The sequence below is a fragment of the Physella acuta genome, unplaced genomic scaffold, assembly GCF_028476545.2.
Source record: "Physella acuta isolate Inbredline_101_S28 unplaced genomic scaffold, ASM2847654v3 ptg000406l, whole genome shotgun sequence".
NCBI classification, from domain to species: domain Eukaryota; kingdom Metazoa; phylum Mollusca; class Gastropoda; family Physidae; genus Physella; species Physella acuta.
This window is the reverse complement of record NW_026731925.1, coordinates 20,001-39,979: the sequence shown is the minus strand read 5'-3', so window position 1 is coordinate 39,979 and position 19,979 is coordinate 20,001. Positions and strand designations below refer to the sequence as shown.

Below are 19,979 nucleotides of genomic sequence, written 5' to 3'. Positions count from 1 at the left end.
CCGCGCTATATGCGTGTGTATATAAAAGAAATCAGTCAACCGGAACTATCGTAACGAATCAAATGAAGCAATTATTTATATCCTCTCGAACCAAATTAGCTTAGCACGTGATACGTTTAAGTGTAGCCTTGGCTACACAAAAAGGAATTTGTCATTCTGGGCGTAGCGAAATTTAAAAAAAAAAATAGTTTACAAATATTTTTTTTTATCTACGATTTCTTTACAGGGTTCATCTTTTCCAATTCGTGTCCATGACACATCGGGGCAGATGAAGTAGAGTTCATCTGTTTCAGATACTTTGGCTTATGAAGGTATAGTGTGGTCAGCAACCAGTCGCCTGTTTCACTAAAGGGAGTTAGGTACTCATTAGAGCTGGGTGGACATTCTACTGACTTGTACCTGTATTCGAACGAGACTTTCCGGTTAGCAGTCTAAGCTGTCTACCGCTAGGCCACACCGTCACACAGCTTGTGTAAATCTCTGAACTGTTCTGTTACTATTTTAGTAAAGGTGAATCTAGGTGTGTAAATTTAAAATTGAGTCACAGGTGAAAGCGATTTTAATAAATAAATCAAGCCTTGTTAAGAAGAAATAAAATACTTTAAAAAAACTTTTTAAAAAACCACGTTTTTCTTGTGGACTAAAAAGTAGAAAATAAATTTTCATACATTTGATGACAAAAAACGTGGGTACGTTCACCATCAAATTTCCCGACCCATCTGCCCGACCCACGTTTTTTGTCATCAAATGTATGAAAATGTATTTTCTACTTTTTAGTCCACAAGAAAAACGTGGTTTTTTAAAAAGTTTTTTTTAAGTATTTTATTTTCTCCTTTTTAGTCCGTTGCTGCACATGAAAAACGTGGTTTTTAAAAAAAAATTTTATATAGTTTATTTTCTACTTTATCTAATGACTTGATTAAGTATGACTTGACTAAGTGTTTATAAATACACGGACTAAAAATCTTGAGCGACCGATACGCTTTAAACAGAGAAAGGGCGTACTTTAATTAAGCCTACAAGCCGTGACCAGGATTCGAACCTTGGTTGTCGCGGCCACAATGCGAAGTACTAACCACTATACGATCACGGCCAGCGCGCATACATCGATTGGGGCCGAAGTAACTGTGTCAATAGGCCTCCAGTCTTGTCGGTATGTTTAGAAATCATGTCCTCGATTTTATGGTCCTTGGGGCGTAATTTAATTAAGCTAATTTAGGTCTCTAATTGCTAGTTTTTATGATTGCATCTGAAATTGTTAGGCGAAAATAGCCTGCATGCCAAATTTCAGATCTCTAGAGCAATCAGAAGTGGGTTAATTTTCGATGTCAATTTTAACAACAAACATCCAAACAAACAAACAAATAAACGCGAAGCTGAGTTAAGAAAAACGTGTTAAAAATGAGTCTGCCAATACTTTTCATACATAAACAGTGAAAATAGACCTTAAGACACCTACAGACACCCTTAGACACCTTAAGGCACCTACAAAGGCAGCGGGTGCCGTACCTGTATGGAACCTAACGACGGAACGCCCTTGTAAAAGTCACCAATTTAGCTACAAAAGTAGACATTTAAGTTAAATCTACAACAAATTTTGAGCAAAACAATCCTACTCTTCTAATCAGCAATATGCGTTGAGGGAACATTTTGTTTTTCTTGAACGTTCAAATGCAGCGTTATTTAAATATGCCACAAGTTTTAAAACGCAAGCCTTAAATTAACAAAAAAGAGCAACACTATTTTTAATGCGTATATTTACATTACATACTTACATCATACCGTGCATAAACCTGCTACGGCTGTGTTTTGCCGTCAGCCGTTTGTTTTATGCGTTTCTGATATCTCACAATCTCTTACGTCGTAAAGTTTAAACCTCTTTCAAGGTCTAAATGCCTAAAGGGCAGAAATTAGCATAATGATCCTAGTTGTCACATTAGCCTTATGGTAACGTGTGAAATTGTGGTTAGTGTGTGCAGTTAGTGTGTATGGTTATTGTATGGATGTCATTTTTTTCAGGCACGTTATTTAAGTTGGTAATCTGTCAAGGAGACGTCTAGAAAGTATGTTACACGGTGGGAGACGTGTGATAGGGGGTGGAGTGAGGCTGCAGTGATCTGACTTTGGTATTAGTGTGCTATATCATGCAGGGGTGTCATCTTTGCTGTTGGAGGTGGGAATGAATTAGTTATAATCGGATTTTTTTCGGACATTAGAAGGCAAGTTTTGGGAGAGGGTGGAGAGGAACGGCGTGGCCTAGCTGTAGAGTGCTAGACTACTAACCATAAAGTATTATGTTTGAATCAGAGTTCAAGTCAGTACAATGTCCATAAGTCCACCCAGCTCTGATGGGTACCTAACTGACGTTAGGGAACGTAAATTACGTTTAAAAAACGTGACGTCGTTTATTGATCACCATTATGCTTTCGTGTGTCCAGGTGTAATTATATGCGTGTGTATACGTGTTATTATGTGTATATGCATTTTTGTATGTGTGCGCGTGTGAGTTTATATGTTTGTTTTTCTATGTATAGCTATAGACCTTTGTTGTAAGATTGAGGATTCAGTGATCGGTGCGGGTATTTAGTAATGCTGTTATATATTTTTTAAGTTGTGCACTGCTGAATAAGAACACCTTTTCATAAGCATGCAACCTTATTCTACCTAACTTAGATCTGTTATCTTCGAAAATTTGTTTCATTTGTTGAAAGTGGAATGTTTATTTGGATCAGTAACGTACGTTAATGGATTATCAATATTATTTTTTACTATGTTTTTTTCAACACTAATCATCACCACCACCCCTCCTATTATCTCATTTCCTTCCAACTTTCTTTCTCTTATTTCTCCTACCACCCCATCCCATTTATCTTCGCAACTCTCCCCACACTCACTTAATTCCACGCCCACCCCAAACCCACTTTAAAAACATACATCCTCAATTGTATATGTGAAGCACCAATGTAATTATATAAAACACTTGGCCTTGACCTTTACATGGCCTTTAGCGTGAATCACTTTTGACCTTGGCTCTGTATGGCGTTAGCAATGTCCGACAATTTATTTTTAGAGCGTTGTTTAGCAACCAAATTCAAGTGTAACGCTTATGCTTCGCTCGCCTCTCCTTGTTACTTCAAAATATAACGCAATTCATTTCCGTCGTTAGACAATATAAAGCGGGGGTCACTTCGTGGACGTGAGGGGGTAGTTATGTAATTTAAATAGTTGTGCATTATTATATATTTAAAGAAAATCATTTATTTTGTCCTTTTTAGTGGATTATTACATAAAAACTTGTTGTTAAAACATTTTGATGCTATTTTGTTTTTCTTCAGTAAGCCTACTTTATAAATGTTAATACAATAGAGTTGCATGGCTCAAAACTATTGCGCTCCAAATCAACATTATAACGTGCGTATAATAGTGCGGAAAGTGTAGCACAAGACTGCCTACTAATTTTAGATTTTTTTTTCTATATTCATAAACAATTAATTAGACATCCAATCAAGTCAAATTTGATGTCAGATTGCATTGTCTGTAAGTCTTGACCCAAGTGCCAACTTTGAAATGAATCTGTCAGAAGTGTCTGAAGTTTCGCTCGCCCGTTTCGATTTGTGACGACAAATAGTGGGATTGGGGCTAATTTAAACAGACAAAGATGGGGAATTTGCGAATTTGTTTAAAACAGGTTTTTGTGTACTTTCTTTCTGGTCTCAGTTTTAAAAATTGAACGGCATTACCATATCCCCTATCCCACGTCTCTCTGTGTAACTTCCTTTCTAGATATCTCCTTGACCGCTAAGTGTTTATATCACAATATTAACCTGTACACAATGTGCCTGAGAAGTTTTTGAACAATTTTTTTTTTAATTAGATACGCCAGTACTTAGATGAACTATTCTTAAAAAAATATTTTTTAGCCCTACGACATAGTTGTAATGATCTGTTTTTAAAATATATTATGTTTTTTGTACTAAGCAAATAAAAACATTATTTTTTAAAATTATAATTTAAATTACTCATGCTAATGAAAATCACATGATTAGAAAAAAAATTTATTCAAAATTAATAACATAAATATACAAACATTGTGATAAAATAAACACAGAAAAACAATACAAACAGCAAGCTTTGGACCATCATATACCTTGGTCGGCAGGTCTAATTTGTCTAATGTTTCACAAAAGATGCCAGTTACAAAAATAATCTTATAAACTGAACTATTTTGAACCATAAATTAGTTTAGGCCATATTTTTTATGTTGACCTTAAAATGGAGAATTGACGTACTTTACAATTTTATACACACATGCACACACACACACACACACACACACACACACACACACACATATATATATATATATATATATATATATATATATATATATATATATATATATATATATATATATATATATATATATATATATATATATATATATATATATATATATATATATATATATATATATATATATATATATATATATATATATATATATATATATATATATATATGTATTATAGAAACCAACATATTAATAAAGTGTCACTCTTTTCTTCAAGTAGAAACTAACTTGTAACTGGCAATAATAGCCAATATTTACGTTTTTACAGATATTATTAGGCTACAATCATTTTGAGAATAAAAAAAAATTAAAAAATGAGGTTCACATTTTATAATTTAGACAGTTGGTGCAATGCAGACAGCAGCACAAGAAACAGCCCCAAAAGCGCAGAAAACGCCCCCAAAAGCCATTACGCATGCGCAAGCAACTGGAGAAACAGCCATGTGTTGGTAACAAAATTCCTTTGCTTTGTATTGTCCAGTGCAAGCCGGAATTAACGATTTAATGCATGGCCAGCAAGCAGCCGGGCCGGATTCCACTTTTGAAATCTGCATACAGAGGAGCATTGATATGATGAATACCGCTTTACTTTTCGCCATGGTGCGTTGAAAAATGTTGATAATGCCTGGAAAAAAATTAACAAACATTAAAAAAATTAAAGAATATTAGTATTATATATATATATTAATATATATTTATGTATATATATATATATATATATATATATATATATATATATATATATATATATATATATATATATATATATATATATATACTTGATAAATGGCTTGTTAAGGGAGAAATACAACGGGTGCTTGGTTGATAGAGTTGTCTTTTTCTCTAAACCGAAATTTAAACAAAACCCACCACCTCAATCACATATTTAATCGGACGGAAACGAAAAATATAATTGAAAACGGATTTTTATCCAGAATCGGCATTTTTATATTATCCGGAAATTCAGCCGGATACGGAAATATAGGCTGAAACTGGAGAGATTTTACCTCAAACAAAATGTCATTGAAAATTGATTTTTTAAAATCCAGAATGGGTATTTTAACCGGATCCGAAAGTTTACCGGACGAATACGGAAATTTAGACAGAAACGAAAATTTAACAGGATACAAAATCTCATTTTAAAACGGAACTTTAAAATTTACCAGATACGAACATTTAACTGGATTTCGAAATTTATAACTAGATCTAGATCTATATCAGGTACGAAATTTATTTGAAATGGAACTTTAATTGGACCCCTGAAGTGAAAACCCTATTAACCCAAACCTTAACCGTAATCCGAATGCTAACGCTAACTATAATACTATATATTTTAGTTTCCGGTATTTTAGTGTATATCTACATACACTTAGAAAATTAGACGTTTATTTTTTGTTTGTCTCTATTATCAATTAAGCCATAAAGGCTGTTGAGGTGGAGTCCAAATGGAATCCTGCCGGTTGGCGTTTTTTTTAAACCAAATCTGAATATTTTTATTAAATCTTTTTTTTAAGTTAGGAAAGCTACTTTCGCTTTTAGCTTCTAAACAAACTCAAGTTTTAGAATCAGAATTTTATAAATTCTAGATCTAGAAAGAAATAGAGATAGAATCTAGATTCTAAATCTAGATCTAGATAAATAATTGACTTTGCAGCTTTGCAGATTTTAATATAGAATATAGATTCTAGATCTAAATCTAGAATTTTATTTAGAATACAACCGGCTCGTTAGATTTAGATCTAGATTCTAGATTTATTAATTTATTACTATTACAGATCTACAAACATTGTGTAAAACAGAAACCTTTGGTCCTTAGACATAACTTTTGAATTTAGGCCCATACATTTTTCTTTAGACTTTCTTTTGCTTAGAAAGTTTAGGCCTAATTAATAATTAAATTAGTAATTAGGCCCTATGTATTAATCATATTAATATAGTTAATTATAGGCCCCAAATTTAAATTAGGCCTATTTAGTTATAAAGACTTTGCCTTTATTCATTTTAATAAATAGGCCCCTAATTTAAATCAATGCCATATTTTTAAAAATAATTCCTTTTCCTAGTACTTTTTCTTTTAGTACTAGAAAATCTAGATCTAGATCTAGATCTAGAAGTAGATAAACTATATATTATTACACAGTAAGTGACAGTAGGCTAGGCTTAATAAGCGTAATTACTAATTAGTCATCTGCTTAGTAGTTAGTCCTTGTAGACATAGTTATAGTTATATAGACAATAAGTTATAGTGTACCAGTATTACTAGATCAAATTTTATATCTAGTAGTAGCTCTAGAAATTCAAAATTTGATTTAAGCACAAAGTGGGCCTAAAAATTAGATTAATCTAATAATTACTAACATAAATTAGTTTAATTTTAATGAGCTTTGTTTGGCTTTGTGTTACTGTCATTGAGCTTTTAATTAAAATTGAAAATCTACCTCCAAGATTTAAAAAAAAAATCATCAACTTCAATTAATCTATAGTATATAGAATCTAGCTAAATTGTAGATACTCACACTGCTATACAAGGCCTACTTAGTAGAAATTAAATATGCTATAATTACAGTATTCTGTCTAATTCACTCAGAATAAACAGATACGACTAAATAGTAGTAGGCCTAATGTATATTACATTGTTTTAGAATAATTTCTCTTGCTTTACAGCAGGGGTCTCCAAACTTTTCAGTCCGAGGGCCGCATTAACTATCAACTTTCAGTTCGGGGGCCAGTTTCTTCCAGGCATGTCTTTGATTTTTCTGGGCAAAGTTCCTCAGCCATCACCAACAAACGGTTTTTCCGTGGACAAAAAGATCTCCGCGGGCCGAATGAGGGCACATCGCGGGCCGCATCCGGCCCGCGGGCCGTAGTTTGGAGACCCCTGCTTTACAGTAAGCATGTATTTTTAATGTCTGTCTACACTATTTAATACTTATTTTTACTGTTAATAAAAGTATTATTCCACAGATGAAGTATGTTCCACTTGTAATAATAATGTCTTGTTTTTTTTTTTACTTAGGCTAATAAAACAGTTGTGTGGTTTACACTTAAAGTCAGTATCTCAAGCCAGTTACCCTCAAACCACTTCTGACTTCTCTGGATTAGCAATTGTGTGCTCTACTGCTTTACCAATGAATCCCAATTTAATATTTGTAGGTCATTGTAAAAATATATATTGATATATCCTAAATAAATCCTTTTATCAAGCATTAACATTTATTTTATTTGTATTGAGTGTTGTTTAAATATGTTCTTTGTGTGTGTGTTAGTTCAGTACATTTTGAAAAGCTGTAGTGATTGAGGAAGCTAAACAGTGTTTAACTTGCAAATTTTATATGAAGAAAAACACACTGGAGCTAGACTGCTAGCTATTACTGCTAACCCAAAAGTCTCAAGTTGAATTGAGGTTTAAGTCAGTAAAACGTCCCTGAGTGCACCCAGCAATGAGGGGCACCTAACTCACATTAGTGAAGAAATGCATTGGGCATAGTGCTGACCACATCATCGCTTCATATGCCAAATTTACAGAAACAGGTGAACTCTTTGCAGTCTGAACCATGGACAAACAGGCTAGAAACAGGAACTTTACATCTCCCACTGTAGTTTTCAATATTTTCATACACTAACAATAACATTAACAATCAATCAACAAATTCAATGATAAAGACAAGTTCAATTTTTATTTAATAAATTAATAATTTATTAAGTATTTAAAGATAAAGGCATTTTATTTAATGCAATATTTGTCCCATAATTTCAGGGACATTTTTTCTTGCATCAAATATTGTTATTCACAAATTGCAGACTCAGATGAAATCTTCATTCTAAAACACATTTTGATTAACTGTGTTTTGTTGATAGTCTTAGATAAGGTTGCCTGGAACATTTGTAGGGCAGGGGCGGAACTACAGTGCCGCCAGACCCCGCAATGCGGGGGGGGGGGGGGGCCCAGACCGATTGGGGGCCCAAAAATCCTGGCTAAATTATTTTAAAAAAAAATTTAAAAATTTAAAAAAAAATTAGGTGGAGGTCGAGTTATCTTTCTTCTACAGTTACAAACAAACACGATAGTCGGCAAACGTCTTTGAGAAAAATGCACAGACTATAGCTCGAGAGACCGCCAGACATATAGACAACTTCAAAGACGTAGCCTACCGTTCTTTTTAGTGGCGTCGATTAGGAGAACAAAAAAGCATTGTTATATTGTTTACATTATTAAAATACATATCTATGATTGTGTGTTTAAACTACTGGCCTGAATTCTACAAAAAATAATATTATTTATTTCGATCTCATACATTTATAATTGCGTTCATTTTTACTTTAACAACTGTATCAATAAACTTGTAGCGAAACATCTGAAATTTGACTGTGCCGGCACGCTTTGAAATCGGGCTGGGGAAATGTTGCGGCGACTATCCTGGTCTTCTAGACGACCGGAAAAAGTCGGCACTATTGATGTAGATGTTTATCGGCGCTTTCTTGTCCCCTTCCAATGAACCTTCCCAACTCTCTCCCCTCCCCCCCCCCCCTCTCACCCCTACCCCTCCCCTCTACCCCTCACCACACCCTTACTCTTACAATAAGATGTAATGCGTAGATTAACGAACCGTCTATGAACTACTGAACTGTAAACTGACCACTTCTGCACATTTTGTTAAAGACACTAGTCAGTAGTTGTTCATTTACCTGATGAACATGGGCGGAACTACAGTCCCGCCAGACCCCGCAATGCGCGGCAGGGGGGGGGGGGGCAAGCCGTTTAGGGGCCCACGGCTGATTAAAATTAATATTTCTAAAAATTTTGAATTTAATTTTCGTGCATTTTTTGCCTTAATATTTGGTTTGTAAAAGAAAAACACTGTAGCTGCGGTACGATTATCTTTATTTTACAGTCACTATACACGCTCTTCCGCAAAAGATAAAATCCATTACACAAACTAGTGTAAAATATAGGTAACTCTTCAAATTTGAATGACTTCTTTGACTCGTTCCCCCCCCCTTTTAATAGCTAAATAGAGGACACGTAACTGTTTGACCGATCCTCCAAAGTGTACTGTGGCGGGTGGGGCAGGGGATGGGGACCAAAAAGGGGGTTAAAAAATTGTCGACACATTTTTTACATATTTAAAAGAGTTATTTATAGTTGTATTTTTTAACCATCGTCAAGGCCGAGTTCTATTTCCCTACAATCAAACACACGCTGTCGCCGGCAAAATTCTTTTTAAAAAACAACAAAGTCCATAGCACGAAAAGCCGCTACACATGAAGTGGGCTTTCATGATGCGCGGTTTTTCTTTGCGGCATTTTGTTGTCTCTTTCAAGTTTTTTCCCCGAGCCGAACCCTATCCCATCCCTCTTTCTCAACCTCACAAGTATCGAGGAGATAAATGTATCGTTTATGAACTACTTCCTAACCGTACGATTCACCACTTCAGCACATTTTGTCAGACACTAGACAGCACTAGATCTAGTCAACAGATATTAATTTACTTTCATAGTATTAGTATTAGGCACATCTAATTCACAAAACAGGGCAGGTAAGATTATTTTTTATATATATTTATATAATTATTTAGAAATTAATTAGAACGTTTAGAATTAATTGGACATTAATAATAGTCAATTTTTATTTATAAATGACGTCATTGAGGTGGGGGTGTGTGAGGGTCTGGCTTTTTGTTAGTCCCCCCCCCCCCTTCCCCTAAATCAGAAGGTTATCCAACGCGTGACCTGGCCACATACAGTTGTACACGTGAAAAACATTTTTCTGTCTATTATGCATTACTGCATCATTCACCCAATCGCCATGAAAACTTGGGAAGCTGTTGAGTACAGCCCCGCAAAGGTTTCTGTCATAGGCCTAACATTTGTACATATTGGAGTGGGGGATCCTAACGGAAATATGTGATTTAACGCCCGAAGATCCTGCATAAGCGGATGTACTACTTGAATACAACCGGCGGCAGTGTCATCCTGAGCGCATCACATATGATCAAGTTGGCCCCCACAGACAGTCGATTAAAAGTTCCCACAACACTAGGAAAAAGTCTCGCTACAACACTCGATGACTAAATCTAATTAGGTGTCGCACCAATGTTTCTTCCAGGGTAGACTGTTTTCGGGGGAGGGGAGGGGGGGGGAGCTCTGCCGGAAGAAACAATGTGTTGCACCCATCACCCGTGCAGTAATGTAACCGGTAGCTCCAAGAGCCCCGTGACTCCCCTGACACCTGGGCCGTCGCCGAGGGACTTACAGCATGCCTTGGCGTGTCTAGTTGGTAGTGTGGACAAACCCGCGCCCTAAGATCCAAGAAATGAACTGCCTACATTGTTAACATTTAATTCAACTTCTGGAAAACAGGGCACACGGTTGGTAACGTTTTGATGAAAGCCTCAGTTTGGTGTGTTGGACTAGATTTAGAGAGTTTGTGCTTCTCACTTGGTAAACTGAAAGGGGCCAGCTCGTGTGTTGGAAAACCTCTGATTTATTCGTGTACCAGATGGAATTTTTTTTTTAATTTAGAGCGACCCATGTTTTCCATATATATATATATATATATATATATATATATATATATATATATATATATATATATATATATATATATATATATATATATATATATATATATATATATATATATATATATATATATATATAGGGGCCCAAAAAAAAATTCTGCGGGGGGGGCCTGTTTTTTCTAGTTCCGCCACTGTTGTAGGGTACTTTCGTCTGTGTTTACTAGAGGTCTATAAGCACTGATTTAATTCAGGTATTCTGAAAAATACACACAATATGTATACTTAAAATTTTGTCTTATAATCATAGTTTACATTTGTATACATAATAAGCATGTCAAAAATATAAATAAAATTGCAATTAAAACTAGCCATTAAATCTATAACTTCAGGTCAATATTGACAAATCTAAATCTAAACTCTAGATCTAATTACCATAATTCTATGCCTACTAAATAACTGGGTCTTGCTAGATTTACACATAAATTTGCTACATCTAGATTTCTAAGTAAGCATATGCCTACTACACTAGTTAGTAACAGATCTACTTCTTAAATTAAATCTAGATGTCAACAGTTTAATTTTATTAATATTATTAGGCCTATAATTATTGCCTACTAAATTACTAAATAATTCTAGATCTAGATTTCTCTAGACAAGTTACTAACTAGATTTAGCACTGTTGTTAACTAGCTAGATCTAGAAAAAAAATATATAGACTCGGAGACCTACTCACTGGATCTATAAATTATAATTATTTATTAATTATCATTAGGCATAGGTCCTATTATTACCATTTTAATATATTACACTCACAATGTTGCATTCACTCTCTACTTCAGTAACTACGCTCAACTGAACTACACTAACATCCTCAGTATTCTACAGTCTACACTTAGACTTAGACTAGTCGTAGTCACTACTTAGTACTTAGTAACTTAGTACTTAAGTAAGTACTTACAATCAGATCTCTACAAACACACACTAAATCTAATCACTGGCATTTTTTATTTAGAGGGATCACTATAGTTAAGGGAGTATAAAGAACAGATTTAGGATCAGGTAGATTACTATTACTATTAGATCTAGATCTAGTTGCGATGCTGAAGTGTAAGCCCTGCTAAGGGGGGATACCTAAAATCTACTCCTACCCTAGGCTTATCTATTACCTACTGTCCGGTCAGTGCAAGTCCGGTAACCCAGACTGGTTAATAACCTAAGCTTAGTCTAAATTAAAACAAAAAAACTTTTAACAATTTAATAAAATTTATTTCATGGAACCAATCAAAATATAAAAAATAAAAAAAAACTACTGAATACACAAAACCCGACTAAACGAAACTCAACGGGACAAAACAATATATACAAAACAATTTAACGTAACAAAACATTACGTTCGACTATTTGATGGTGCTGCACCGACTTATGATGTCTAGGATGGTCCAGGCCCTGACACACAGAAACCTCCCTTCATCCATTCTCGACATCCAAAAGTCCACACCAAACAAAACACTACGTAAAACCACTACGTACAATACGTTACGTACAATACATTACGTAGAAAACAATACGTACACAACAAACTTTTGACACCAAACAAAACAATTCATATATAACAAAACACCCAGCCAAGTTGCCAAAGCAACCTCACTGGAAGGGGGGGGGGGAAGAGAAAAAGAAAAGGAAAACATAAGAAAAATGCATGGAAAAATATATACATCAATATATACATATGTTTAAAATACTACCTACTACTACTATCTAGCTAAAGCCTCGAGTAAAACTAATCCCTACTATTACAATTCTAAAGCAATTCTCATAAACACAACTAACCACTGTCTAACCAAGAACTAGCAACTTAAAAATAACGTGTAAAACAAATTCATTGTAGAACCAATCTTTCCTACACAAGGAGCAGCCCGAAGCCATTGGTCTACCTAAACAAACACCCATATTGATAACATTGAAGTTAACACACTCCGCTAAGGCCCCAATGAAGGCAGACACAAAGCAAGCGATACTCAACATGACGTTGCACGAAACAGCACACACATTAATTTTAAACAACCTGAAACTCGAGGCAACTAAAATATACTAATTACTGTCTAAAACAACTGACTATTGACTAAGCCAATCCTAGTCAATAACAACACATCATAAAACAATCAGGTAAATGCACACACGCATTCGCACCAGTTTAGGAAACATTCCTAAACACACTGACCTTAACCACGTGGTCCGAAAACACACGCCAAGGGTTTAGAAAACATCAAAAATACTTTTTAAATCTTTCAAAATAACACACCACGTGCATACCAGACATGCCGATGCTCACTATCTCGTTTTAGACGAAAATGAAAGAAAACGAAAAACATCGGCAGTCGCATTCATACAAATCACATAAAGATAAAGTATAAAAAAACAAATACCTCCACGCGTGAGGTGCGCCACGCGCCCACACAGAAACCGACCCTGTCTAGATCTTGCCTCGGGTCAAAAGGAAGAAAATTCTCCGAGCGGTCAATTTATACTGACCGCTTCGGGCGGAAGGGGGACCCCGTGGCCGTTCCCCACTGGACCACCATGCACTCACAGATTCGCAAATAAATTAATACAAAATAATCCATTCACCCGCTCACAGAAGTAAAGTGTAAAGTCGAACTTGATAAGCGTTTGTTTACTGTTTACCAAATCGTCCAGTAGGAGTAATGTCCCCTGGGGCTAGGCTTGCTAGGTCTTACATTTAACTTTTAAAAATAATTAATTTACTTACCGCCACAAAACTTTTCTGTCAGAATTGAATGCAAATACATTACTTTCCAACCGTACATACACAATAGACTTAAAATTTTGTATATTTGTTGCATATTGGGAGTTCATAATGAGTTTAAAATGTTGAAGCGAAGTCAAGAAACTAGCAGCCGCCATATATTTTATCAATTGGAATCATGATCACAAAAATTCATTTAGTTTGAAAAATTTAGTCTCTCCCTGGCAGAAGTTTTTCCAAAACTTGGAATGGGTTAATGAATTAATATTATTAATTATTTCAAAAAAAAATTTCAATAGTTTATCTTGAATTAAAAAATTCAAAATGGTCCATCATTTTCGGTATTCCATTTTAAATTCTATTTTTACTTTCTCGTATATACGAAGTATAGAGAAAGTATTGTAATCGTTCACAAAAATCACTTGAAATTTTAACAATTTTCACCGTATTACACTTATACCTCAGTCCTTCTTCACATCCGAAGTATAGAGGACTTATTTTAATCGGGCAAAAATTATCAATCCAGATTTATCAAAATTAAAAGGTTTTATGCGTAATCCAGTCTGAAAAACTGGGCTTTACAATTCTGTCCGTATGTCTGTGTGTCTGTCTGTGTATCTGTGTGTACACACGATTACTTGAGTACCGTTACAGCTAGGCTGATGAAATTTCATATATAAGTATTTTATCAAAATCGTAGATCCGTCTCAACTTTTGAGCGATTTCCGATAACCGGAAGTGGTATTTTTTCTACTGTGAATTTTTCAAAAGCCTGTAACTTGAGTACTATTTCAGATGGATAAATGAAGTTTCACATGTGCGTAAAAGATCTAATTTTCTACCTTCTGTTAAATTTTGAGTAATTTCCATTGACCGGAAGTAGTAATTTACGCTACTTCCGATTTCTCAAAAAACCAATGTAAATTTTAAAGTACTAATAATATTGCGCACTAGTATGCACTTTTTTATTTGGCGTTCACTTGGTGTGCAATTCTTTTGTCTACGAGATTTTATTCTATTTTTAAAACTTTAAGTATTTAAAATGGATTAAAAATCATGTCTATAGCCCGAGTTCCCATCCCCTGTTGTTTTATATAAGAATATTCTAGAAAGTTTAGGGGAGATCACTCCCGGTTTATTTATTCAACACTCAATAACGTCATTCTATTTTGTGTATAGACGCTAATCTTTGCCCCTAATCTCACTCTTCATTAAATTCGCATTCCGAGTTTCTTTCAGGCATTTTTTCAAGGGGTTGGGGGGCGAAGAACGTCTACCGCCTCTCCCCCCCCCCCAAACGAAATATATTTATATAGAAAAACATATTATTTTACCAGTGTCCGCCCCCTCCCAAAAATATCAAGTGCACCCCATCAGAGAAAAAAAAATCTGAAAGAAACACTAGTCGCTCGACCATACATTTGTAATCTAGACCCGTTTCCTACTTTTGGCTGCTAAACCTCAAATTATGCAGACTGTTTTTTTTTGTCCTGTTGAGGGGGGGAGCACTGACAATTTCGCGGGGGCAAACTAAATTCTCCGGGGGGAGGGAAGGGGGCAGACACCGGTAAAAGTATATATTTTCTATAAACATTTTCCTTGTGTTTTTTTCTACAGCGTTCATGACAGACAGACAGACAGACAGACAGACAGACAGACAGACAGACAGACAGACAGACAGACAGACAGACAGACAGACAGACAGAAAAGCGAAAACAATTGAACAAACGACGGAAGGGATGAAACAGACGAAAAGCATAAAAGTATATTTAAATATCACTTACCACAATTAAGTGAGACATAACAAACATTTGCTTTTTTTGTAGTTAATAATATGAAACATGCTCTACCATTCGACCACGCAACGACTGTTAATCCAAAGCTCTCGAGTTCGAACTGGGTTCAAGTCCATAGAGCGTCACTGGGTCCATCCAGCTCTGATGGGTACCTAACTCACGTTAGGGAAAGTAAAGGCGACTGGGCATAGTGCTGACTACACTATCTCTTCATATGCCGAGGTTACAGAAACAGGTGAGCTCTACTTCACTTGCCTCAAGGACCGTCAGGTTCAGAATGGAACTTCTCTTTACTTTTAACATGATACATATTATTTTACTTTGATGGCTATTAAAAAATAACGTCGTTAATTTCAAAGACAACGTAGTCAATGTTTTGAAAATAATTATATAATCTTTCTAATATGTGTCTCCTTTTACTTAAACGAAATTCAATACATTTTAAACTTCAAAATGAAAAATAGAATTAAGTAATACAAAATATATGGGGAAAAAATCTACGGTTACAGACATACCAGCCGTTTAAGCCTAGGTGTTTTCAACACTAGCGATGAGTTCTGCAGATTAAATATGGAGTAAATCTATTCTTAGACATGAGCTGGCACGTAATCGGATTTACTGAAAAAAGTGATACAGCAACTTAGTTCATTAACTAATCGAATGAGGAGCTTAGTCCGATTTTAAGCGGTACCCAAAATGGTTTTTTTTAATATTATCAATTGAAAATATTTTTAATTGCTTTGTTAACCGTTTTGGCAACAGAAAAAAAAAAAAAAAATTCGTGTTTAGGGTGAAGAAGCTTTCGTCTTGTTTGAGTAGATACCCTCGAAGATAAAATAATAAGTTTCAAACACAACAAGCGTGGCTTATAATAGATTGATAATGTAATATAAACTACGTTGGCGATCGTTAATATGGGTACTTTTTACCAACAACTGCATGGTATAGTTTAGCTGACTTTGACAACTAGTATATGTCTGTTTCGGGGTGGGGTTATAATAGGAAACAGAACAGACAAAATAGAATTAACCAACGTTAATAATAGAATCGGGAATTTACAAAACTATACTCACGCCACTACGTGTTTGTTGACTGACGTATTGATTCTATTAATAGAGTAAGACTTAAAGAAAAAGGAATATTTTCGTATTTCTGGGTTTTCTAATTCAGTAAATAGGAGTTTTAAGTTCTAGCTCCAGAGATTACTAGGATAGGATATTAAACTATTGAAAACATGTGTTCTATAATTTAGATATAAGTCAGTAAAGATCTATCTTATTTTATCTGATATGCGAGTTGAATCTTTATATTGATTTTTAACGGTATAATATGGTAAATAAATGATAAATGTTCACTAAACCTCGCACCTCGCAGTGGCGTAGCCAGGATCGTCTCATGTGGGGGATGGGGGGGGGGGGTTCAGATGGTGTGACGTCACTTGTTTGTATTATAAAAAAGCAATGTTAGAAAACGATTTTTAGCAGTTATTTCGCTTTATAGAAAACCGTTTTAATAAATTGTAATAGAAATTGATTAAAATACTCTATGTTGACAGAGTTTGACAAAATATTGCAAAAATATCGATGTTTTAAGAAAAATTCAACAGCCATTTTGAGGGGGGGGGGGGTTGTGGGCTGATGTGTGACGTCATTTGGGGGGGTCTGGCTTTTTGTGACGACGTGTGACGGAGGGGAGAGGCTAAAAATCGTCAAAAAACCGTGACGCATTTATGGATGACCCCAGAATAACAAACAAAATATACACACAATACAATAAAAAACAATGAACGAAACACAATCTGTTTGTAATCCTTGTAAAAAAAAAAACAATTTGACATATTGATTCCTAGAATATTAATTAAGACAAACGAATTAAAGGGTAATAATCACTCTCTTAATATAAGTATGTATATTTCTACAAATTTAATTGTAAATTCTAGATTGAAACGCCCGAGCTAAATTACGGGCACTTCTAATTGACAGATACGGTTTGTAGTTGGTATATGGGTCAAGACATAAAGACAATGCATCATGGCATAAAATTCGAGCTAATTGGTTGCCTAGTTAATTTTTTTATGAATTAATTAAAACTTTGACCAAATTAGTAGGCAGCCTTATTAAAATTCCGCACTATAAGACACGCGTCAGCAAGTTCAATAGGGCGTCATCACGTTCAATAGATGCGCAATGGCTTTTAGTCATGTAACTCTATTGCAAATAAAACATGCAAAGTACTGAAAAAATCATTAAATAAACCGGGAGTGATCTCCCCTAAACTTTCTCGAATATTCTTATATAAAACAACAGGGGATGGGAACTCGGGATATAGTTATGATTTTTAATCCATTTTAAATACATAAACTTTTTTAAATAAAATAGAATCTCATAGAAAAAAGTATTGCACACCAAGCGAACGCCGTATAAAGATGTTCATATTGGTGCGCAATATTATTAGTACTTTATAAATTTAGATGCGTATTTGAGAAATCGGAAATAGCGTAAATTAGTACTTCCCGTCAACGGAAATTACTCAAAAGTTAACAGAAGGTAGAAAATTAGATCTTTTACGCACATGTGAAATTTCAATTATCTATCTGAAATAGTACTAAAGTTATAGGCTTTTGAAAAGTAGAAAAAGTACCACTTCCGGTTATCGGAAATCGCTCAAAAGTTGATACGGATCTACGATTTTGATAAAATACTTATATATGAAATTTCATCAACCTAGCTGTAACGGTACTCAAGTAATCGTGTTTACACACACACACACACACACACACTCACACACACACAGACACATAGACATACGGACAAGATATCAAAATTATGTTTTTCCGTATCAGTGAGGTGTAAAACGTCGAGATTTGTAAAAATCTCGATTATTTTTTTTTGCACGATTACAATACTTTCTCTATACTACGTATATACGAGAAAGTAAAAATACATTTTAATAACAAGCTTTTATGTAATAATGCTCTAAAAAGTAGAAAATAAATTATAGACTACTATTTAAATAACTATAAAGAAAAGCGTGGGTCACTTTAGTATCTATTGGGTACCTTTACTAATGTTTAGGAAGACACCCACACTTTTCTTTATAGTTATTTAAATAGTAGTCTATAATTTATTTTCTAATTTTTAGTGCATCTCACATAAAAGCTTGTTATTAAAACGTTTTTTAATTATTTTTTTATATTTTACATTACAAAAATAAAATGTTCTCACAAAAAGAATAGGTAAACAAGTAGGCCTACTAGATCTAGCAGAACGCCAGCGCTGCGATGCGCGCGGATGGCGGTAAAACGTCTCTTAGCTATTTATTGTGTTTTTATAGGCCTTGGTATTAAATCTAGAATTAAATTTCGCCGACAGACCTAACAGGCCTAACAAATGGCTTAAGTCTTTTTATCACTTGTATTCACGAATTAGTTAATTGATAATAGTGTTAGAAACTAATAGAACAAACAGTTATATCAATAAAGCTAGACCCGAAAGCTAAAAATGCATTGTAACACATTAAACATTGCACGTAACAAAATTTAACATATTGGACAGCCATCTTTATTTTAAAGCGAAGCCCTGACCTAACCCATGACCTAAGTTCAAATTTCAAGGCTTCATTCCTACGGCTTTTTATTACATGTTTTAATGTAACTCACTTCCTCTGTCGTCAGTCTTTCGTCAGTCTGTCTAGATCGAAACGGCCGAGCGAAATTGCAGGCACTTCTAACTGACAGATACGGTTCGTAATTGGTACGTGGGTCAAGACATGAAGACAATGCGTCGTGACATTCAATATGACCTAATTGGTAGCCTGATTTTATTTTTTTATGAATTAATTAAAAGTGAGGTGATGTTTAAAATGATGTTTATTTTTTTACATTATTTTTACAATAAAATCTCACTGTTTATAAAAGACGTTAAAGTATGAGATATCCCTCCAGGAGGAGATAACTACTGATAGTTAACGAGGTTGATGTCGAACTAACTACTGAAAGTTGACGAGGTTGATGTCGAACGGTCTGACGGGAAGGTTACAACCCACACCGGTACAGCAGAAGGTGCAGTCGACGGTCATGCCCGTGAAGTCTACAGCTTTACAGTCCTGGTTGTTAGCTGAGGTGGTCCAGTACTTGGACATGCAGAAGTCGTGGTCAGCGCACCTTTTGAGTGGGGGGGGGGAAGAAAACAAAAAAATTGTTATTTATAAATTAATGTTATTTTGTGTTATGGGTGGTAGTTTACACTATTTCTGGTGTTCGGGGGGGGGGGGGGGACAAAAAAATTGTTATTTATAAACTAATGTTATGTTATTTCGTGTTATGGGTGTTTTTTACTCTATTTCTGTGATCTGGTGGGTGTAGGGGGGGGGAGAGAATACAAGGAATTGTTATTTAAAAATTAATGCTATGTTATTACATGTTATGGGTGGTATTTTACTCTATTTCTGCATCCACTTTCAAAATTTCTACAAAGAAATTATTTCTTATATAACCTTATTCAACTTTTCCCCCTCTTCACCCAATTCCTACTCAGTCATTAATA

The 19,979-nt window shown here is 34.7% G+C and overlaps 1 protein-coding gene across 1 annotated transcript in view; it reads right to left on the bottom strand.

Moving 5' to 3' along the window:
- Positions 1-19,298: 19,298 nt before the first annotated feature.
- Positions 19,299-19,979, bottom strand: part of LOC131942471 (integumentary mucin C.1) — a 10,589-nt gene continuing 9,908 nt past the window's right edge. Inside the window, exon 7 of the mRNA XM_059302368.1 lies at positions 19,299-19,597. Within this exon, the coding sequence (XP_059158351.1) occupies positions 19,423-19,597 (175 nt within the window). The 3' untranslated portion in view covers positions 19,299-19,422. The remainder of the gene's footprint in view (positions 19,598-19,979) is intronic.